Raw genomic sequence first — 23,551 nt, 5'->3', positions numbered from 1 at the left:
TGTCACCGTGCTGGGCAAGCACGTTGGCCTGGAGCCAGCTCAAGGCTGTTGCTCTCTTCTTGCTGTTTAGTGCTTGTGCTGGGCTGAGCCAGGTGAACCTCCCTGTGGTGGCCAGGCTCATGCAGGAGGACACCCGGGCTCCTTCTGTGGTGGCCAGGGTGAATGGTGGCACAAGCGGCTGATCCACCCAGCTGAGAGGTGTGTTTGTACAGCAAGGGCTGCTCAGCTGTGGCCACCCGTGCCCTCTCCTCTGCGCCTTCACCTTTGCAGGCGTTTGCCAACGTGCCTTTGCACCGTGGAAGGGGAGGTGCGGGCTCAGTGTCGTCCCCACTCGTGCCCCCCCATTCCCAGAACCAAGTGATTCTGCAGCCAGGCAAATGCCTCTGGGCTAAACATATGTCCCGGCTGAGGTTTACCAAGTCTCGGCAAACGTCAGCCTTCAGCAGTAAACCGGGGTGAAGCTCAGCCACCGGACCATGACCCAGCCTCCCCACCAGCCATCCCCGCTGTGTCTGCCCTGGGAGCAGCTGCCCTGACGGCATAGCATCGGTCTCACCGACCCAGCCACCTCTCCGTGTCCAGCAGAGCGAAGGTCTGAGCACCAGAGACAGCCCACTCCTCCCCACCAGCCAGCTGCCTCCTTTTTTATAGCCACTGAAGATGCCAGATGGGATCTTCAGCTGGTACAGACCATGGTGCCTACCTGCTGTGGCTCTGCCTGGCCATGCCACACGCCCAGGGAGGAAAGACCCTTCCTCCTATGGTCTGAAGGCCCCCACCACACTTGAGGTCTTGCTGAGAGCTGCTTTGCTCATGCCTGTAGAAATCACCCTGAAAAAGAGAGACACAAAGCCTCAGCTGCTTGACTGATGCAAAACCAGCACTGAAATGCTGGTGCAAGGGGAGGGGGCTGCACAGGCAGGAGGGGAAGCGTCTCCTTCCCAGCTCAGGAGCTTGCTGGTGATGCTCCCAGCAGCAATGCTGACAGCCCCTCTCCACTGAGCTCCAGGAGCCAGGAGGAAGAGCCTCGTGGTTCCCCACACAGGGAGGCTGCCGCCCGGCCAGACCTCTGCTGGCAGGTGCCCAGTGCCCAGCACAGCTTCCCCGCAGCCATCCCAGCCAGCCAGCCCAGTCTGCACTGTGCTTTCCAGCTCTCAGCCCATATAAAAGCTGAGCAGGGTGCTGCGGAATAGTCCAAAATACTTCTGAGGGGTTGAGAGGGGAGGGCAGCAGCTGGCAGTGTCCTAAGCCTGGTGCAGGGAGGGAGCTGAAACACACAGAGAAAAGCCTGTGCTTGGGAATTAAAGTTCATCTGCTCCTCTTTCTGTCCCATGGCAAGTGTTCTTGCTAAATTCCCAGCTTGATTTCCTCTTGATTACTACGATAGGAATGGTAGCTATTGAAATATGTTCATTAATTAGTTGCCGGTGCTGGCTAGTTAAAGGAAGACTTTTGCTTCATGCCTCAGAGAGTCTCTGACATGTTCATCAACGTGTTTTGATTACAAGCCTTGCTGATCACTGTATGCCCACACATCAGAAACAGAAAGTGTCTGGGAAGTTTTTAATGAGAACTCTGCTGACCAAGGAAAGGCTTGTGGCCGTGGTGGTAGGGAGGAATGACTGGGCTCCCAAGCATCTCAACTGGCTGGAAATTTTCCAATTGATGTAACAGAAATCAGAAGGATTTACTTCGATGTGAAAGTCTTGGCTGTATTACATGGGCGCAAGCCCGTCAGGTGAGTTTGTTGGTCTGTATGCTTTTTCAGTTTTGATACTAAAGATTCTGGTATTAGCGAAGTTACTGTAACGCTGAAGGATATTGACTAAATATTCAGCAGGTTATCGTGACCCCTAACAATGTGAGAAATAGTTAAGCGCAAATGAAACGGTATCTGAGCACTTGTATTAGATCCCCCGATTACGTTAAGAAATAAGATACAAGATTGTAACTAAGGCTGCCAGAATGACTGGAGCACATCTCAGGTGTCACATCTTAAAAGAGTACCTTCTGCAGCTGTCTATCATTTTGCCAGGCACAGAAATTAGATATTAGGATATCAGGAAGAAATTCTTCCCTGTGAGGGTGGTAAGACCCTGGCCCAGGCTGCCCGGAGCAGCTGTGGGTGCCCCATCCCTGGGGGGGCTCAAGGCCAGGCTGGACGGGGCTGGGGGCAGCCTGGGCTGGGGGGGGGGGTGTCCATGCCCATGGCAGGGGGTTGGAATTAAGACAGTCTTTGAAGTCCCTTCAAGTCCAAGGTGTTCTGTGATTCTACGAGAAATCATCGATAAGCCCTTTCTGAAAAGATTTTGTTTTCTAGAAATACTTAAAACCCTGTAGGTAATAAAATGTTAACCTTATCACTCTGCTCCTGCTTAAAGGAACCTGTAGTTTTTTAGGCAAGTCCGAGTGTGGCTGGTCAGAGCTGAATGTACTGACAGCAAAGTATGAGTAAGTCTTGTCCGTCCAAGAGGAAACACCTCTTGACAAGATTTCTTGCTCAGTAAGTTCTGGAAATACTCCATACCAGCAGTCACTAGTCAAAACTTTGGGCCACCAGCAGCTAAATAGCTAGCCAGTGTGGCGAGCTGCAGCAGCTCCCAGGGCAGAGCAGCATCAACATCTTCCCACAAGGAATTCAGAGAGCAACAATGACAACAGATTATGGATTTTACAGATGCTGCGTAGATACTAATGCTATTTCAGCTTTTACAAAAAGCATATTCTACTAGGGCAAAATTCTTACTGAGTGATGTACAGGCTTTTACAACTAGCTTTTGCTAGAACAAGTATTTCTTTACAGGTTGACATGAACAGTAATTATCATTTTGACCGTGCCTTTCAAGCAGCCTGTTCTGGTGGTTATTTGGCTGATGGTGCTGATGAGATTCACGCTCACCCTGCCATGGGGGAAGGAGCTTTTCACACCAGCAGGGCAGCTGCTGCTTTCACCACACGCTCACAGCAGAAGGAAGAGCCTAGGGAAGAGGCGCAGGAACGCAGTCCCTCTGGACAGGTGGCCGGTGGTCATGCTTGCTCTTTTGAGCTGCTGGCAAGGGTCAGCCCCCAGCATGTAACCCAGAAGCAGTAAAAGGTGGTAAAACTGCCACAGAAGCAAGAGGATTTGCTGCCGCAGTTCGGCACTTGAAGTACATAATGATGTTTTGAACAACCATTGCCAGGGGACTTCCTGAACAGAAATATTCTTGCTGGGGTTTGGTAGCATTTTACAAGGCTGAATTATGAGCAAAGGGATGCTTGTGGACCGACCTAGTGAGATTGCAGCGTCCTGGTGGAAGTCGCCGACGCGAGTGAACAGCGCTGGCTGCCCGCAGACGCAGCTGGCAGAGGCCAGAGCAAACAACCTAGCCTCTGTGGAAGTTTTCCAACAGGAAATTTTGCCACAGTCTTCCCAAGACTTATTTTCTCTGGCAGGAACAGCAAACCTTCAAAAGTGGTTCCACAGCGCAAGCAAACACAAGGCTTCAGCTAAGCGTGCGCTCCTACAGTTACGCAGATGCGATGTTGATGTGTGGCTTCTACCGACTGACGTCTTCCATTAGTTCGATCATTCCTTTTCATAGGAAGCTCCAGGCTGAGTATTTTCACGTAATATTAAGAAAAAATTAAGGGAGTGCAGTATAGCATTTAAATTGCAGACTGCTACTTTTATGCCTTTTCAAAATCTGTTTAACTGCCCTGAATGACGTGAATGATGCCATCATGTCATGCAATTTGGTCCCGGCGGCACTAGTACATTGTGTTAAGCAAGTCACCAAACCAGCCTTTGTTAGTTGCCTTATGCGGCAGATCTGGAAGGTCACCAATGAGAATTTAGATGTTGTCACCAAAAAATAATCGCCCCATTACCTAGCCCCTTAGCCTTGCTACCTTGCCAGCACGAGCACCTGCACAGTCACAAAATGACCTTATCAGGGAACTGATACTGCTAGGAAAATAATGTCTGTAATTTCCATGCACAAGTGGGGATGCTCCCAGGATCCCAAGGCTATCCAGCCTTCATCTGATGAGGGAGAGGCAGGCAACGTGCCCCTTCCCATCAAGGCTGCGGCAGGAGCAAGAATCCCTTCAGGGAGGTCAGCCAGCCATTGGACGTCTCAAATGGTGCACATGAAACATTTTTAATGCCGCCTTCAGAGCAGAGAACTAGCCAGAAGACAGCCCACCGCACCGGGGCAGTGGTTCCATGAGACACGAAACCAAAGCCACCACGGTGAAGTCCAGCCACACTCTCCTGGTTTGGACTAGCTCACAAAGCATCGATGGGCCAACACGGTCCTTCAAGACCTCATACTGGCTCAAATGTGGACCCACTTCACGTTGATTAGCTATGACATCATGATGTCCTTCTATGAGACGATGACCTGCCTAGTGGATGATGGAAAGGCAGTGAGTGGTGCCTACCTGGACCTTAGTACAGCCTTGGACACAGTCTCCTACAGCATTCTCCTGGGGAAACTGCCTGCTCATGGCTGGGACGGGTGTGCTCTGCGCTGGGTTAAAAGCTGCCTGGATGGCTTGAGGAGCGGTGGTGAACGGAGCTACATCCTGTGGTGGCCACTCACACGTGGTGTCCTCTGGGCTCTCCGTGCTGGGGCCAGCCCTGGGTAACGTTATCAACGATCTGGACAAGGAGATAAGAGTGCGCCCTCAGTTTGCAGATGACACCAAGCTGGGGGTGAGGGAAGACTGTTGACGTGCTACAGGGCAGGAGGCTCTGCCGAGGGAACGGGGCAGGCTGGGCTGATGGGCCAAGGCCGATTGTACACGGTTGAACAAGGCTCACTGCCTGGTCCTGCACGTGGGTCACACCAGCCCCTCAGGGCTGGGCCCCCCGCTGCAGGAGGGTGGATACTAGGATTTTTTTTTTTTTTTTTCTTCATTTCTTCACGGAAAGGGTGGTCAAGCATTGCCACAGGCTGCCCAGGGAGGTGGTGGAGTCACCGTCCCTGGGGGAGTTTAAAAAAACCACGCAGATGCGGCGCCTGGGGACATGGTTTGGTGTGGGCTTGGTAGTCCTGGGCTAACGGTCAGATCTTTTGATCTTAAAGGTCTTTTGCAACCTCAGTGATTCTGTGATTCGACGTGTCCTCTCAGAACTGGCACAGCCACAGCACAAAGCAGGCGGGCAGCCGTGGGCAGCAGCGTGTGCTTGGCCTCGTCGGACAAAAATGCCTACGTGCGTGCCTAGATACCAACAGAGGATCATTTTGCACTGCCAAGTGATCTAGTAAGATCTCACCAAGAGCCAAATCAGCTAACACACAAGCATTACTTGTTTATAGTCAATCCATTGTACGGTTTTGGCAAACACACCAGGATAACATAAACAAGTAAATCAAGTCAGACACAGCAGCACAAAAACGTAGGGTTTATTTTTCACGTTTCGTAATACTAACATAACTGACTGCTTCACATGAGCTCTCACTGTAGCATTTGGAAAGTTAAATTCTGAACAAAACTCAAGAGCGATAAGCTCTTTGACAGCGTTACCAGGCTTTGAGATGAGATACTCTCAGTTTACAACAGGGGATAGCTAAGTGGAGATGCCACTCTGAGATATTGCTTCATATTGGAAGACCAGGAAAGCGACAAGCCAGCCACAGGCTCCTAGGTTTGTAGTGTGCTCCTCCAGCTGCACTAGATGGCAATGAATAATGGAATTGAAAGTTGCTACTTCCAAAAATGCTCCCAGTTGATTTTTTTTTCTTAAAGACATGAGTCCTCCTGCACAAGGTCTGATATTTCCTAATAACATTACAATTTTAATTTCATTCAAAAGGTACAGTTAAATATGTTCATCTGCTCGTATTCGTTCTCAGTTACTCTAATCTCCTCATTTGCATAGATGTTTTATCCCTATGTGTTGTAAGAATTCAAAGAATTCAGATGTGCTATAGGAAACAGAAAATGTAAAAAAACACCCTATTTTTAAAACTACATGCTAGAAATGCAAGGAAGATGAAACCATCAGAATGTCACTAATAAGGCAACACAAGAAAATATTAAAGTACAAAATACTGCATTTTATTGACATTTCAGTGAGATTGTTTAGTATAGCTCAATGCTGTTAGTCCCCTGATATCAAAATCATTATAAAACAAATTGTGGCATATCCTAATGCTTTAAAAAAATGCAGCACATTTCCTTAATGCCTATAAAATCAAGAGCTAGAAATATGACCATTAAATAAATCCTGTAACAAAATCTTAACATTTTAAAGGAATTAATCCATTCACTATGTTTCCATGTTCCTGTTTACTTTGTACGCTCGAGGCGCAAGTAACACATTGACAGACATTTGGCTTTTTTTTTTTTTTTTTCATGTGAAGCACTGTAATTAGAGATGAAGACACATTTCTTCATTAGTGGATTACTGTTTCACATAAAGCCAAGTACAGAAAAATTTCCGTATTTCCTTTGGTCTGACAATGACTGTTTGGTTTCTATGCTTCCACAGTTTTGATAGTTCATCCCGCTAAATGACCTACAGAACTATGGATAAGGATTTTATTTTCAGTTTATCCAAATATAAATCCAAGACGTTTAAGAAGGCAAACTATTAGGTAGCACAAACTCCATAAAACTGCTGAATGTCATCACACAAAATGCATTTGCTATACAGAATAAAATAAAAGAGGGGAAGGTTTGCAATTTTTTTTTTTTTTTTGTATTAACGGAAAGCTGTTGTTCTGTGACTTAAGATACCAGGAAATGCAAATCCTCTGTCTCTCCTAAGCAGCAGACATGCTGCAGCCTTGACCCAACTCCTATATGGTACAGCAACATTTATCAGCACAAGTGCTCCAAAATTTTATTCAGAAACCCAACATGCTGAACACCAGTAGTTAATTCATTTGCATCTTAAAAAAAGACTGCAGACAGTACTAGTTACAACGGTATCAAAGAAGAGGAAATTAAAATAAGGTTTACACAATTCACTTCAAGAATAACAATCACTGATTTTTTGCCATACAAAGTGCTATTTTTTAAAATTAAATTTATGCGCTTTTTTTTTTAATTTATGTGAAAAAGTACATTTGTGACACTAAGTGGAAAGAGTGTGTTTAACAACTACATTTTATAGCGGCATAAATAAATATGGCAAATGAGGATCATTCCTGACTGGTTTGATACGAGGAACAATCTATAGTTGTGAAGGAAATTAAGTAAGTGTACAGAGGAGGAAATTAAAGCCAGAAGGTAAGCGTGTCCGAAAAGGACAATATACTTATGCAATATCGGGGATCAGATTGACTATCAGCATCTGGAAACAGCAAGAGACTATCTTACACAGTAAAAAAAGCCATCACAAATTCTCTCTCTCCTTCAAAATAACAAAGCAGACAAAGACAAGCTCTTTTTCAGACTTCTGTGGATAGATAATTTTAACATAGGAGATACAAATCGGTTAAAATACTGCTAAGAATAGCACAAACAAGAAACAGTACTTCACTTACCACTTAATACAAGTTTCTACAGAAAAAAAAAAATAAAATCAAACATCCAGATCTTGCTGTATTCGAAGTATCTATATACATTTGGCAGTCCAAAAGTTACTTGTCTGGGATTTAATTTAAGCACCTTCCTTACACAGTGTCCTTTACTACAAAACAGCCTAACATACATTCATAACCCTAGAACTATCTTTATAATTAGCATATTTTAAAGCATTATGTCAAGACGGGTGCATCCAAAGTTGTTCTTCTCTTTTAAAGATATGCACTCTGCGTTAGTTCCAGTTAACAGCTCTGCCACTACTGTCCATACATAATGCAGCAACTTGTTTTACAGGTCATTTTTTAAAATGCTTTCACTTTTACAAAATACTTTGGGGGGGGGGGGGGGGAGAAAAAAAAAAAAAGAGGAAATTTGCACTTCAGTTTCTCGTTGTTGAAAACGTGCTACTTCATGAGATAACTACTACGTTCTCACCCCTCTGCCCTGCAAAGGAACTGCTTAGCTTTAGGGATTGTATCCCCGGCAGCCCAAGGCCTGAACGTACGTTGTAGCCAACACTTCACCCACCTACAGTGCGACTTCTGAAGATCTCCAGGTTCTTTGCTTACAGCTGCTTAAGCCTCACAACACCCCTGTGAGGTAGGTAAAGTAATATCCCCAACTGACAGACCCAAGACTTCTGTGTGTGTGGCACAATCACACGGGAAGCGTTCACCGACCGACAAGAGCAGCCTCCGAGCCTGCAGCCTCGAAGAAAATAGTGTTCACACTCCTGTGGTGCTTCAGGGAGCTAGACTGGCATTTTCCTTTGGGCCTGCGGTGGAGAAGATTAAAGCAAAGTGCTAGGCAGGTTGCTGCTCTGCCACCTCAGGCAGGTTGTCTTGGAGTGTTTGTAGAGGTGGCTGGACTGGCTGAACCGCTTGCCACACTTCAGGCAGGCGTAAGGCTTCTCTCCCGTGTGCACACGGATGTGTTTCTTGCAGTCCGTCAAGGTCAAAAACGTCTTGCAGCAGATCTTGCACGCATACTTGCGTGCACCTTCTACAACCAAGACATTATGCTCAGATAAGGCCTTCTTGCATTTTGAAAGGACATCTGCGGACGCCCTTGTCAGCTGTGGCGGACCAGGTTGTGATGGATGCCCGTTTTCAAAAGAAGTGGTCCCATTCATAATCAGCTGGGAACTGGATGAGTTATCTTGCAGCTGGGAGCTCCTGACTGAAGTGACCACAGGCATTTTGGGGGCTATGCGGCGGTACCCAGGAAAGCTGCTAGCTCCACCTCTGACTGAGCCCATCATTGCCCTTGACAAGGAGTGCAAGCCCAAGCCTGACCGCGGAAAATCCATGCCGAACTGTTCTGCTGCTCGGTACCCAGATGTTTGTACACAGGGGAGCCCCATCACATCCTGCATTGGTCTAACAAAATGAGAGTCTGCAGGTTCACTAAATGGGTTCTCAACATGGGAGACCGTGGCAGACGAATGGCCGCCAGCGGGCCCCGACTCTGGACTCATCAGATAAGAGGCATCACTGTCCATTCTGCAGTCACTGGTGGTATTTGGAATGTTATCATCACTGTTTTGACTAGCGCTGAAGCCACCACCTCTGCTTTTATTTAGAAAATTAGAGATACTGAAAGTAGACTTGTGTTCCAGGTTATTTGACACCTCCATAATATGGATGTCTCCCACCCTATCAGTACTGGATTGCGGGTCAGAAAAGCTACGATCGCTGCTCTCGGGACTCAGTTCTATCTTCTCTGCACTCACTACTCCTCCCTCCACTTCAACAGACTCGCTGCCCTCTGCTTGGGAAGTGACATCGCTCACCTCGTCTTGAGGCTCTGGGGAACTCAAAGGTTCAGACTTCACCACCACCCTCATGTGCTCTTTTTCATTCAGACTGACCTCTGGGTTCTCACATGGGAAGTTGTTCTTCTCAGAAGCAGCCTCCTGGTCAAAGCTGGTTTCTACCTGTGTTGCCTGGGATGCCATGGACATCTGTGCAATGTTGCCTCCGCTGTTGTCAGACTGGCTGGGCACTTGAGCATCTTCCTGAGCACTGAAAGACTGATCAAACATAATAGTATTATCCTCCTGGTTATCAGCAACAGCATCGGCCTTAGAGTTGTCCACAATCTTCAGTGAATCTGGTGAGAAGAAATCTTCCCGTGAATGAACTACTGACTGCCCACTCTCTGCAGTCACGTCAGAAACAGACTCGTCCATGGCAGGCCTGATGCGCTGTCTGGCCCGATCTTCAGAAGACTGTTTACGTTTGTGGAGACGACGGATAGGAAAAGTAGTGCGCTGCTCAATGTTACTTCTCATCGAGGAGCTCATAGTATTTGGCTGCTCCTCTGCACTCTGAGTGGAATTTAAAGCAGAGCTCACAATGCTCAGTCCAAGCTGCTGGAGCATGAAAGACCTCTGCATGCGTGCATTTTGCTCTTGAACTCGATCACTCGGTGGAGACATTGGCAGCGTCCTGGTAGTAAGGTAGTGTTTGCATGCTTTCACAACAGAGTTCAAATGTAAGTGAGAAGCAGCCAGCAAGACGTCCATAACGTTGCTCTCCCCAAGCATTAGTGTGGAAGTATACATCATGTCTATCAGAGCAGCAAAAGCTTCTGCTGTCACCACTTCGCTGTCCAGCTGAATCATGTTCATAGTCTGATCTCCCTCTGCTACAGTAAACAGAGCTCGGAAATGCGTGCTACATGCTGCCAAAACAGAGCGATGGGCTTTGAAATGCCTGTTGCCCACCACAATGACACAGTCGCAAAGCTGGCCATGAAGCCTCTGGTAGTTGAGCTGCTGAAAGATTTGCTCAAAATGTCCTGGAAAATCCATGATCCTATAAAACAAAAGAGAAGAAACTATAATACTAAAAACAGCTGAAGCACCATTCAGACCACAAGAAAACCAGGTTTAAAAATGAAAGATGACAGCTGAAAGACAGATAAAACAATAACTGATCTTAATTTACTGCTGCCACATTGGTACTGTATCAAAGCTGACAATCTTGTGGAGGAGGACAAGGAAGAAAATACAGGTTCTGCCATGGAGCTGACCTAGTGCAACAGTCACATCAGCATCAGATGTGTCACAGGGAGCTCTGCTGTAAACTGAATAACGCAGGTCATTTCACCTGTCCAAACTAAACCACACTCTTTAGTAAAACATTTAATCCTGTGGGTGGTTTTTTTTTTTTAAAAAATTGTGAATAATTTACTGCAACCTTTGATAAATGGCTCACGTTATTAGATAACCCCCCCACTGAAAAGTCTGAACTTTGATTCTCATCTCACGTAATCCAATTTCACCTTCTGCAAATGACTTTCTGCACACTTTCTCAGCTACTGTGCAGAACTGTCATTCAAGTACCTGCTTTCAACACAGACACCCAGAAAAGAAGAGTTAATGGAAAAGAAGGGAGACACTTCTGCACTGGAACGAACGGTCAGCTCTTAACGCAAACTGCCACTAGCTATCAAAAGTGCAATACAATTTTCTTATTGACTGTGGTTTATCAGCTAGGATACACTAAAAGTCCTCAGGTTTTCCCACAAAATAAACCCCATTTCTTATTTTATTTTGTAGTGAGACAGAAAAGTCTGTCAACGTTAAAAGCCGTCTCCATACCTTTATTTTGAAGAAGTTTCTTACAAACCTTCTTGGTCTGTGCAAAGTCACAAGCTATGTGAATAATCTGCATACAAGGTTTCCCATAGTCATGCTGGACCAGGAAAGAATGGTTCGCTCAGAAATAACATTTTCTTTCAAACTCTTCCCAGGTGTTTCGCTTTACACACCAGCTTTGCTCAGAAGGTATGCTCAGGCCAGAGACAGTGGCTGCCAAGTACGCACATTCATTCAGAGGAAAGCAGGTACAGCTGTTGATGTAGGTTGTTCATTACTTTGGAATTTTGTTCACCTGGAGGGCTGTCTATTAACTATTTACTTGGAAGGATCAGCAGAAAAAGCAAAACCTCAGCTATCGAGATGGCAGGGATGGAGGAGCAGCAGCAGCAGCAGCACGTTGCCACTAAGGCTCCCTCAGCCTGCAGGAACTCAAGGCTCTGTACTCTGCTGCGCTGCAAGGCAAAAAAAGGCAGGGAGGGAGGCAAGGCAGGCCGGACACGTGCTGGTAAGGGCCAAAAAGCCAAGCAACACACACAAGATCACAACGGATTTACACATTTCTGCATATGCAAGCTGGCAGCTGCAGAATTAGAGAGATCCCTTGGCTTCTGGCAGCAACTCCGCTCAAAGGAGGGAAGTAACTCTGCAATCTTCCCCCGCCTCGCATTATCACCACTAGCACGTCAAGTGCTAGGAAAGCAGGACAGTTCTTGATCCTCTGTTACGAAGAAGACACTTCTTTGGAACTCGTTCAGGAGTTATTCTGCAAGCAGCACGAGGTTAGGTTTTTGCATTTGGAAATGAAGTAAACCCATGCGGTGTGTGCCCTCACTACCTGTGTGTCCTGGTTTCAGCTGGGATGGAGTTAATTTTCTTCTTAGTACAGTGCTGTGTTTTGGCTCTGATGTGAGAACAGCGTTGACAGGACAGTGACGGTTTTAGTTGTTGCTGGGTGATGTTTCTACTAAATCAAGGACTTCTCAGTTCCTTGGGTCCTGCCAGCCAGAGGGCTGGGGGGGCACGGGACATGGGGAGGGGACACAGCCAGGACAGGTGACCCAAGCCAGCCAGAGAGGGATTCCATACCGTGGGACGTCATGCTGAGTATATACCCTGGGGGAAGGAGGAGGAAGGGGGGACATTTGGCATTATGGCGTTTGTCTTCCCGAGTACCCGTTACGTGATGGAGCCCGGCTGCCCTGGGATGGCTGAGCCTGCCTGCCCGTGGGGAGTGGGGAAGGAATTCCCTGCTTGCTTGCTTTCGCTTTACCTATTAAATTGTTCTTATCTCAACCCTTGAGTTTTACATTCCTTTCCCATTCCCTTCCCCATCCCTCTGGGTGAGGGGGAGAGAGAGCAAGTGGCTGCGTGGCTGCTGGCTGGGGTTAAACCACGACACTGCACGCCAACCCCACTTGCTCCCTCTCCACGGCCTGTCAGACCGAATCCCCCCCAGACCCCAGAAGAAGCTCAGGCTGGGCCTGGGGTGGAGTGACGTTTCCCAGTCACACCATCCACTGGCAGAGAGTGGGACAAGCACGAGCTGAACACATGCTGGGTAACTATCAGAGCAGCAAAAAGCAAAAAAAAAGTAACAGTAAGGTTACAAAGCCAGGCTCCCCCCTTTTCTAGCAGGCCCACAGGTATAACCAGTGCTGGACTTAAAATACTTAACCTCCTCACTCAAAACTTACCAGTGCCTCCAATAGCTATGGAAGGGGTGGCCAGAGCAACACTTCTTGTCATCAACACGTACTTTGCAGCTCTTTGCCAGAAAAAGATTTAACCACCTAGTCCACTGCACAAAGACCCCTGCCCCCTCTCCAAAGGATACAGGCTCGTGAAGAACCAGAGTTTTACCTAAACGCTGAAAAGGCAAAAAATTCTGCTGGCAAAAATCTGTAATTAGTGCCTGTGTATTTTAAAAAGATGAAATAAATAAATAAATTACAGTTTATGCCTTCCAGCAATGGTGAGGGTTCCGGCTTACCAGCAGCATCAAAAATCCTGTAATTTGGCAGCACTAAGGCTATGATGCCTGAAATAAGCACCATAAATAGATTAAATACATCTTCCTTATCTCTATATAGTTATGTAATAAAACAGAAGAATTTGAGCTTGCCACTTTTTTTTAAAAGAAGAAATAGCAATACAGGTAACAGGTGATTTTATTTATCTTTCAATACCAATGTGTATTTGACATGAAAAATAAGATGACATTTTCAAACAAAAGTATGTTAAGCGAGACAAAACCTTGGAACTGCGGAGTTATTATTTCTACGCATTTTCTCCAAGAGAAACGCAACAAGAGGGAAAGTGAGGAAATGCTTCTTGGTGTCGTAGGAGAAGGGAGGCGCAAACTGAAACTCTGTGACCTCAGGCAGGCAGGCAGACAAAAGGAAGACGGGGAACCTGTGACAACAGCCACAAGTCCCGGCAGGAAGCATCTGGAATGTGGCAGAGGCCAGGGCTGTTTTGTGAACAGTGCTGCCACATCGCTGTCTGACTTCTGAGCTCCGGCACACCTGGTTAAAAATACTCCTGGCCTCCTTCGTTCCAGCAAGCACCGTGCAGGCATGACCTCCTCTGTGAGGAAAGCTTCCCCTCAGCCGGCCGTTTCTGGAAAGTTGAGAGGAGACTGCCGAACAATTCTTTCACTCACCTCTGAGATGGGCCAGGTGTTATGTGAGTGATAACACTTTGTCCTTGGCTTCACAGGAAAGGGACTAAACCGCAGCACCTAGGGGGAATGTGGAGACAGGAGGAGGAGGAGATGGGGGGTAGGGGCAACAGTTGCCAGAGCAACAAGAAACTCTTGCTCCATTCACAGTACCATCACTATAGCATCAGTGCGCTCTTGTGGGGCCTGGATGCTGGTCAACTTTCTTTTCACTTCATTCTCAAGTCAATATCAACAGCTCCAAAGAACCATTTCACACTTGCACGACTACGCGTAGAGCAGATCTGCACAGCATACAATGCTACAGCCCGCTGGCAGACTCCCCAGAAAATGCCAGGCACCCACCACACCAGGAGAGGCAAGGGATCTCCTTTCCCTAAGGAGCACAACTGGCAGACGCCATGGTACTGCTTTCCAAAACGTGTCAGTGATGAACCATTAGCACCACCAGCTAAAAGGCAGGTCAGTAAATCTCCATCCTGCGGAAAAAAGCACAGGGCCCAGCAGAGACCGCTCCAGCTTCAAGGGTTGTCAAGAAGCAAGCTGTTCACGAGCACCCCAGCAGTTCCCAGTCTGTGCACTGCTTTAGGTCATTCTAGGAAATGCACCGTAAAGGATTATCAAATACTCGAGAGTTCGCTCATGCCTTGCCCCTATCGAGCCAATCCCAGGAGGTGGTAATACAAAGGTATTACAAAATGCTTTGTAATAAAGCCTTTGAACCAATGCCCAGAGAAGACTGGAGGTGGAAAATGCTGAACATGAGGACAGGATCTCACATCAGCAAGAAGATTGAGCCAGACTCCAGAAAGGAAGCTAGGTTACAGGGATGGTCCGATGTCTTCTTGCCCAGGCAGCAACGTGTACCCGAACCCGAGAAAACAGCCAAAACTCATTCTTTTGAGCAATGAATAGGGACTTTAGAACCCAAAGAGTACTGGCTTACAGTCACCAAAAGCGAGTGCATCCTTCATGCACCTGAAACAAGACAAACCCCACTTTTGCTTCAAATAACATTAATTTGGCTTGGTATTTAACTTTTACTACACTATAAAGGCTGAAGTCCTTGAACCAGAATCAACAAACGGACCGCAGAGTGGAGCTGAGATCTTGCACAAGATCAATTAAAAGTTATAAAACTAGGCTGAGCGGTATATACTACATTATATCCACAGACCACATTCGGTGAGATATCAGCTGCTTCAGGTTACTAAATACACGCAACGCACCTAAGTCAGTATCAAAATAAAGGGGTGGCGTATTTCTGGAGATGCAGATTCAGTCTGTCTTTCCCTCCTGCTTCAGTGATAGCCCGTCTTTCAGCAAGAGCTGGCCATAAAGACTCCGCTGAACCACCTGTGGGCTGCACATCCCCATCAGTCCCCTTTCAAACAACCCAACACCTCCAGCACACGATGGGTGACATCCCATCTCACGGCTGTGTGAAAGCCCATTCAGATGAAAGACAAGAGATGCTCCCAGCTGAGCAGTGAGTGGTTTCAGCGGCCAGCGTGCAGCTTTCGTGAGGCTCACAACCAGCTCCAGTTCACATCCTGGGGACCCAGGGAATGTTAGATGAAACCTCCTGCTGAATCAGACCCAGTCAGTGCGACTCAGGGGAGGCATCAGTGGTACAAACGGCAGACACCGAGTCCCAGCAGCCTTTTGGAGAGCAGCGGGAGAGGGAACAGCTTAGTTTTATAATCAAATTACCACAAACGAAAAGAAACTATACCAAATTGTTTAGTGGCAAGTAGTTTTCCTACAAATACAACTAGTCATGAGCCAGGAAAATTTTAAGGGCAAGCAATGAAAAACCATCTACGAAATACTGACTGGAAAACAACTGTTCTGCCTCTTCTTGGACTAAGGCTTAAGAAATGAAACCAGCAAGGTCAGAACCAAAGAAACACTCCTCCACGTAACACAGTAAAGCGACAAAACTCTTCGCCATGGGCAAGTACACGTGAATACATAAGAGTCACTGAAGAAAAATTAATTGAGAGCTATTAAATATTCAGACACCACCTCTACCTGGGAAGGCACTAAACCACAAGTCACCGGAGGCATGGTTTTACATACACGAGGTTTACCTCTCTGGCTTTCTATTTGACAGTTTGCTTTGGTAATTTCAGTAGAGTTTGACAAAGGAACGACAGATTTTTTTTAATGTAACATTAATTGGCTAGAAAACAAGTAAAGCAGCGTTTTCTCCCTAGCATTTGGATTACATCCTTAAAAAGGTAATTAAACTTTGATAAAAAGCGTGCTCAATAGATACTGAAACCGCTAGTGGAGATCATATCACAGCAAATCAAACAGCCCATGAGAGGCGAGGCTGCTGCTGCTGCTAAATATCCCCAGGTCCCAGCAGGAGAAGACAGCAGGAGAGCAGGAGAAGACGCATCCCCAGCAGGCACAAATGCACAGAGCACATGTACACACTACAAGAGACACTCAGCACTCACACATGGGCAGAACCAGAGGCCTCGTTCAGCTTCCCTCTCTGCCTGGGCAGGGTGGAAGTCCACCAGTGCGAACATCCATACAGGCATACGAGGTAGACCCCCTCCGGCAGTTGGCCCTCCCAGTAGCTGCCTGCTGGTCCCCAGTCTCCCCACCCCTAGCCTGCAGGCAGGCAACAACCTGGCTCCAGTTGCTGGTACGGACTGTCACAAGTCCACAGAGCCAGCCAAGACTCCTCTGGTCCCACAGCTGACCCCACCATGGTGCTGTCCCTGTAGACACAGGCACTCTCACACCCAGTGCTGCCCTTAGGGATCCATGGACACCCCCGCCTTTGCTCCCAGGCCACTTCACCGGCTCATCCAGGTTGAGCTTCACCGGCCATCAGACACCCGCACAGCTGCACTTGCTCCAGTCAATGCCCCACGGACAAAGGGACCCTCTGCCTTGTGGCTGTGCTCGTATCAGGCAGAGAGACCTCACCCAGGACACAACCAGGAAGGAATTTGATAAGGAGCAGGACAGACAGCACTGACCAGGTGCAGGACATGGCCAGGCAAGTGCACTGACGAGCCAACTGCCTACACGCAACGCGACCGGCCCTTTTTATTCCTTTACCCCTCTCTATTTCCACACCTGTTCGTCCCCAAATCCCTTAACTCCTCTTTTCCCTCACTTTTGGTTTCACCCCTAACCATCCTGCGGGATCCCAACCTGGCGTTCCCTGCAGCCCATCTGTCCCGACAGCAGGCAGCATCTCCCTTAGCACAACAGGACACTGGGCAGAGGCTGGGCTGGGACTGCCCTGGCAGGGGCTTGAACAACGTGCTCCTTTTCTCCCTTTCTCAGGGGGGTTCCCACCTGTGCCTGTGCTCCTCTGGGCTAGCAGAGATGGGCCTGTGACGGGCTAGCTCCAGGAATGGGCTTACAAGCAGCCCCACGGGGCTCCCACTCCTGTCCTTGTGTTTTCAAGCTCCTTTGGGGCTGTGCAGAGGAGCTAGAGCCCCGTAACCAAACATTCCTGGTGGCACATTCCTCATGTATACAGATGGAGATAGGGCTTAGATTTCTTAAACTAAGCTTTCCATGTTAAGAAAGCATCAGGATTAAAAATACCTAATGGGGAAGATGATGTGCAAGCGTTCTCAAATTCTAGGGAAAAAAAAAGACCTACGCTTTACAATCACACAGCCGGTTCATTAATTTTCCATTAGATATTAACCTCTGGGTCTGTCTGTCAACTCCAACCAATTTTACAAAGTGGAGACTAGGTGCTGAATCCCCTTCTTTTTTTTTGCGGAAGTTGGTGTCTGGTTACAGAAGCAGCCAAATTATAAGGACCGCTTTTCACCAAGTCATGCTTAATTCCCTTATTCTCTTAAACAACACAAAACACCCAAAACCAAATTCAGCCAGCTGGCCAGTTTGCACACACAGCCCAGGCAGGCAGGTAGGAGACACAAGGGACAGCTGGTAACAAAACCACGTGGCAGGAGAGAAGGGACACTATCGATTTCTCCAGCAGAATTCCAGGTTTTATTAGCACATATTTCTACTACTTTTAATAGTAATTGTTTCTTCCTATGATTTCTTTTTATTTCTTGAATGATGAGCACTGACAGTACTATGCAGACTTACAGTCCCTTTTCCCAGCAAATCCCCCTGCTCTAATACTTAAGCTGCAGCAAGAGGAGACACGGCAAGTATTTAAGTACACTTGCACTGAAACTACTGCAGAATCAAAAACTTTTTCTCTCATTTCTTTAAAAAAAGTTAAACTCACTATAAAACGGTGTGAAAAACAGCAACTCTGTACAATGATCTACTTAAGTGTTTTTTACTATGTCCCATACTAAAGGGCACAGTTTAGATTACACTGCAATCCTGAGACACTGTCAAGAAGTCAAACAAACAAAATATTCAAAGAGAACCTCAAGTTGCTCCCTAAAGAAGCTTTTAAAAGTCTGTGGAGGAATTCATTTTGTGTGATTAAACCCAACAATAAAAGCTGCCTCAGATATACCATTCAGCAGAATGGCATCAGAAGAAATCTTACATTCAAACACAGTACTGCAGACTTTGGACTAGGCATTTGGGTTTTCCTTATCAGATAAATGAAGGGCAATTTATTACTTGCACCTCAAACCTCATTTCCAACAACCTGTATTTAAACGCATTCGATATTGTAGGTACTAAGCCTGCAAGAATCCTTGGCATATAGTCAAAACCTGAGAGTACGCCAATATAATATTAGTAACTGCTTGCCTCTTCGCTTAAATTACATTTTACAAAATGTTACAATATACTTGTACTGTGTTTAACCATTGTGCTTGGAATAAAAAAAATCTTAAAAAAAGCTCCGCTGAAGACTGAAATAACAAACATAAATCTAGATAGGAGTCAGCGATACAAACGTTCCTTTAGAAAACTTTCTATCGGTTCTATCCGTTTTTTTAACAAGTCAGCGGGACAGTGGGAGAGTAGAGGAAGGAAGAAATGTAAATCTTCACTTTCTTTGACACCTCCAGCAAGTTTTGTCACTTTGAAACACGCAGTGTGTGCATTCTCTGCTCTAAGAGTGTTTTCAAGCCAAACATATGGTGGAATTTTAGTTAACAGTCAAAACGATTTCTGGATTTGCCCCATACAACTGAAGTAGGCTTCAGTGTTACACTGCTTTCATGCATGTGACAATGTTGAGTGCCAGCCATGAAAGGCATTTTTTGTGTGCGTCTGACGAGACACATCTGCAACTAGTGACTTTCATGACTGACACTGAGCTTACAGTATCTCATTTTAGGCATTTCCTTAGCCAGGTTTTATATATAGTTTAACTCACACAGTTTATCTCTCTATTTATTGTCAGGGACAACGAGTTACAACTCATGTAAGAATCAGAAAGGATAAACTGCACTGCAAATGCCGCTGCAAGTTGCATCAGCCCTCCAGAGAACAGTAAGAGATTAGCACATGGCTTAGTATTTTCTCATCATCCGAATGGTACTGTAAATAGACAGTCAAACTCATGGCAACACTAACTCATTAACAAAGAGTAACAGCACAGCTTGCCAGTTGCAAAGAGCATCTTTGAAAGGAGCAACAAAAAGCTTCCTAAAAAAAAAAGACGAGTTTTCTTGGACACCTAGTTATCTGAAGAAAGGGACACCACCTGCGACAGGGCATCCTCCTGCTTCCTGACATTTCCACTCACCTCCTCCCAGCCCTGTGACGCATCTCTGTGCATCCAGATCCCACAGCGCAGTGTGATACTTCGGAGAAGACACACAGGAGGAGAGCAAAAAACCCCACTCCTGCATTTTGATGTGCCATCTCAGCTTGTCACCAGGGGGGCTGTTTCTCTGTTGTAGTTCCACTATTTAACACACCTGTAATGCTGTATATTCAGAACAGACTGAACACTTGTTCCCTTTTAATTCCTGGCGAATTCCCTTCACCAATTGGACTTCAGGGTCAGTACCATAGCTTTCACAGGCATTGGTCTCTCTTAAAAAGGGCCGACATGCTTTTCTGGTCAACTTATAAAAAAAGCACAGTGTTTTCTAGGTATCATTAAGAAACAGTTCATGGATTCTGTCCTTGATCTTAGGAAGTTAAAAACCTGCGTCTAATATGAGACAATTCCCAAGAGCAACACAGGGTTTTAGGCATTGCACACTGAAACACCTGAAGAAAGCTGTTTGGGCAATATCCCTATTTGATTTATTTACAAAGGGAAAAGCAGAGAATGCTGCTTCACAGAACTGGCAGTAAAGCCATTTAAGGGTACGGGAAGGTGAACTACCACCACCAAGGACTGATCTAAACTCACAGTTACGTTATCAGTTCAGAAGACCTCTCCTGAGGTTCATGACACCACGTCAGTCTCTGTAACTGTCATCGTCCTTTCGCAAGAATGGCCAGCACTGCAAAGGAAAGACATCTGCCAGCTTCTTCTGCCTGCCATCACCCCCCATTCAAGAATCAAACCACAAACACCACGCAGAACCAAATGTGTGCAGGCAAGGATGCCACAAGAAAGGGCAGCCACAGACAGCTCAGTGCCAGCATGCCGTCTTCTTGCTCAATACAGCGATGATTTCTAAATCTAGCTCTTCAACTTCACCATGTACCAGAGATTCAAGAATTTTAAACAACCCGATCCAGCCATGCTCCTTGGTGACTCCTTTGCCTAAGATTTTAACCCCAAGGAAGCCAGGGTTAACTGCGCAATGAATAATCTATTTTTGCCAGGAAATGTTTTAGATTGAAGTAACAAATATTAGTTTGCCATGACCACAATGGATTCATTAGTATTACACATCTTCAGCCTAAGCAAATAACTCTATCCACACAACTGATTCAGTAGGTGACTACTGCATTTCAAATGAGACCTGTTGAATTATCCGCTTCTGATCTTCCCAAACTCATTTAAAAACCTCATTTTCTAACATCATCCTTTTACCCTCGGAAGGGAAAATATCTACACGGAGGCACCGCACAGTTCTGTTTTGACATTGCGGAGGGCTGATCAGACACCCACCCAGTCACTCTCTCGCTCCCTTTCCCCAGCAAGACAGTGGAGAAAGTAAGATGAAAATCTTGCAGGCTGAGATAAGGACAGGGAGAGCACTCACCAATTACCATCCGAAACACTCTACTTGGGAAAGATTAATTTTATTTATTGCTGATAAATACCAGAGTAGGATAGAAAGAACAACAAAACTAAACGCACCTTCTCCCTCCACCCTTCTTTCTGAGCTCAGCTTCACTCCCAGCTCTTTTTATCTCCTCCCCCTTGAGCACCACAATGGGGATTGCGGTCAGTTTGTAACACTTGATCTCTGTCGCTCCATCCTCCTCACAGTCTTCCCCTGCTCCGGCATGGGGGCCTTCCCATGGGAAAGTGTCCTTCACAAACCTCTCCAGTGTGAGTCCTTCCCACAGGCTGCAGTTCTTCACCAACTGCTCCAGCGTGGGTCCTTTCCGTGGGGTGCAGCCCCTCAGGCACAGCCTGCTCCAGTGTGGGTCCCCACGGTTTCACAAGTCCTGCCAGCAAACCTGCTCCAGCCTGGGTTCCTCTCTCCACGGGACCACAGGTCCTGCCAGGAGCCCACTCCAGCGTGGGCTGCCCATGGGTCACAGCCTCCTTCGAGCATCCCTCTGCTCTGGTGGGGGGCCCTCTCCGGCTGCAGGTGGGGATCTGCTCCACTGTGGGCCTCCACGGCCTGAGGGTGGACAGCCTACCTCACACCGTGGGCTTCACCACAGGCTGCTGGAAAATCTCTGCTCCAGTGCCTGGAGCACCTCATGGCCTCCTGCGCAGACCTGAGTGTCTGCAGAGTTGTTCTCCTCGCATATTCTCACTCATCTCTCCGGCTGCAATTTGTTGCACAGGTTCCACCCCCCCACCCCCCCCACCCCCCTCCTTAAATACGTTATCCCAGAGGCACTACCACTGTTGCTGGTGGGCTTTGGGTTGGCCTTGGCCAGCAGTGGATCAGCCTTGGAGCCAACTGGCGCTGGCTCCATCGTAAAAGCCATGGGGAAAGCTTCTAAGTGCTTCTCACAGAAGCCATTCCTGTAGCTCCCCTGCTACCAAAACCACGCCATGCAAACCCAATACAAGCATAGACGAATGAATTTCAAAAAACATCACCTTAATCACTGCTTAAAAGTCACGCTAAAGGATAACAATTTCTGTGATTTGAACATATCACGCTAAATTAACTAAATTACTGCCGAGTAATTTTTGAAAGATGAAGGAAAAAATGAAGCTGCTTTTTGTCAAGTTCCGAGGTGGTGATTTCCTTCTCCAATTCCACACAGACGCCACTTCAGGTCTACCATTTCTTTATAACATATGGGTTTACAGCACAGTGCAACACAAGCTCCAGTCTGACCACTGACCCCCGCGGAGTTTGCCTTCACTAGCACAACCATGAGAAAAACTGGAAGCTAGTGAAGTCAACACCACAGAGATAAGACATCCATTGCAGGGCAGCAACCGGTGCACGCGGAACTTTTGTACACCAACAGTACGTGTAACGCCACTCCATCTGTATGCTGTCCTCCACAAGATGAGCTACGAGTCAGTAATTACACCAAGCGCAAGAAAGTAAACCCCAATTTATAACATGTCATCTGAACACGCTTCTCTGAAAATTCCAGAACATGAAGTTAACAGACAGATAAGAAATGCTGTTGTTCCTGCATAGAATCCTGAATGCATGGGATGCACTGCTCTGAGAAACTGAGTTATGCCTTTTTTTTTTTTTTTTTTATATTATCACCTGGGATCTCCAACACTACGCCCCTCTCAAGACTGGCGACAGCATCTGCGCCCCATCCTTGCATCCCCAGCTGTTAAAACCACATTTCACGTATTTCATTTCTTATCTTACACGGGCATCGCCGTGAACACAAGGTGGCCCTCCAGGGATTCCCTGCCGAACGCAGCATCTCGCACTCCGCCACGCGGTTTGGCGTGCCGTGACCAGGCCGGGGCCAACGAGTCCCGAGGCAGAGGCCAGGCTCCAGCTCCGTTCCACCGGCTCCTGGTGGAAGGCCCGAGCGACCACCGCCGGGCTCTTCACGGGACGGCCCGGCCCTGCCCGCCGCAAGCCCACGCCTGAACAAGCCCCACTGAAACCTCCAGTGCCCGGCAGGCGGAAACCCCGCGAAGGGAACCGGGGGCCCGGGAGAAGCGCCGCCGCCACCGGTTCGCATGCTGTCCGCCGGCCTCCCCCCCAACACAGCACAGCCGCGCTCCCCGCCCCCGGGCCGATCTCCTGCACGCACCGGGGCGGCGGGCAGCCCGCCTCCACCCTCCCGCGGGGCTCCCAGGTGGCTCAGGGCGGCGCGGCGGAAGCCGGCAAGGGGCAGCGAGGGCTCCCCGCTCCGCCCGGCCCGGCCGCCCACGTCACCCGCCGCGCCCCCCGACCGCCCCCCCGGTGTCTTGCGCCGTCGCCTGCCAGGCCCGGCAGCGGCCCCACTCACCTGAGGTGCCCGCCCCTCCCCGCTGCCTCTTCTCTCTGGGCGGGAAGGGCCGGGCAGGGCCGGGCGCAGCCGTCGTCCTCGGCCCTGCGGCCCCGTCCCCGGCTCCCGAGGCTCCGCCCCCACGGGCCCTGCGCTGCTGCGGCGGCCGCGCCGGCGGCCGGAAGTGACGCCATCGCGCAGCAGCCCACCGGCGCCGCGACCCCGCCCACCCGACCGCCAACCAATCAGCGGTCTCATTACTGATAAGCGACGGCACCGCCCTCCCACACTCTTCCCTTCAC

General features: G+C 47.8%; 1 protein-coding gene across 7 annotated transcripts; it reads right to left on the bottom strand.

Moving 5' to 3' along the window:
* Nucleotides 1-6,026: 6,026 nt before the first annotated feature.
* Nucleotides 6,027-23,430, bottom strand: ZBTB5 (zinc finger and BTB domain containing 5). 7 transcript variants are annotated; one of them, XM_055700116.1, is made up of 4 exons: nt 23,271-23,430; nt 12,823-13,868; nt 10,473-12,241; nt 6,027-10,340 (listed from the first exon to the last, which is right to left on the bottom strand). In XM_055700116.1, exons 3-4 carry the CDS (start codon nt 10,481-10,483, stop codon nt 8,312-8,314), a joined length of 2,040 nt encoding a protein of 679 aa, XP_055556091.1. In that variant the 5' UTR covers nt 10,484-12,241; nt 12,823-13,868; nt 23,271-23,430; the 3' UTR covers nt 6,027-8,311. The 7 variants fall into 7 exon arrangements, with proteins under 7 accessions (XP_055556091.1, XP_055556093.1, XP_055556094.1 ...); XM_055700118.1 differs by having other exon boundaries at nt 11,129-13,868; XM_055700119.1 differs by having other exon boundaries at nt 11,964-13,868.
* Nucleotides 23,431-23,551: the final 121 nt, after the last annotated feature.

The sequence above is a fragment of the Falco cherrug genome (assembly GCF_023634085.1).
Source record: "Falco cherrug isolate bFalChe1 chromosome W unlocalized genomic scaffold, bFalChe1.pri SUPER_W_unloc_1, whole genome shotgun sequence".
Lineage (NCBI taxonomy): Eukaryota > Metazoa > Chordata > Aves > Falconiformes > Falconidae > Falco > Falco cherrug.
Note: the sequence above shows the minus strand (reverse complement) of the source record. Positions and strands in the feature narration are given on the sequence as shown.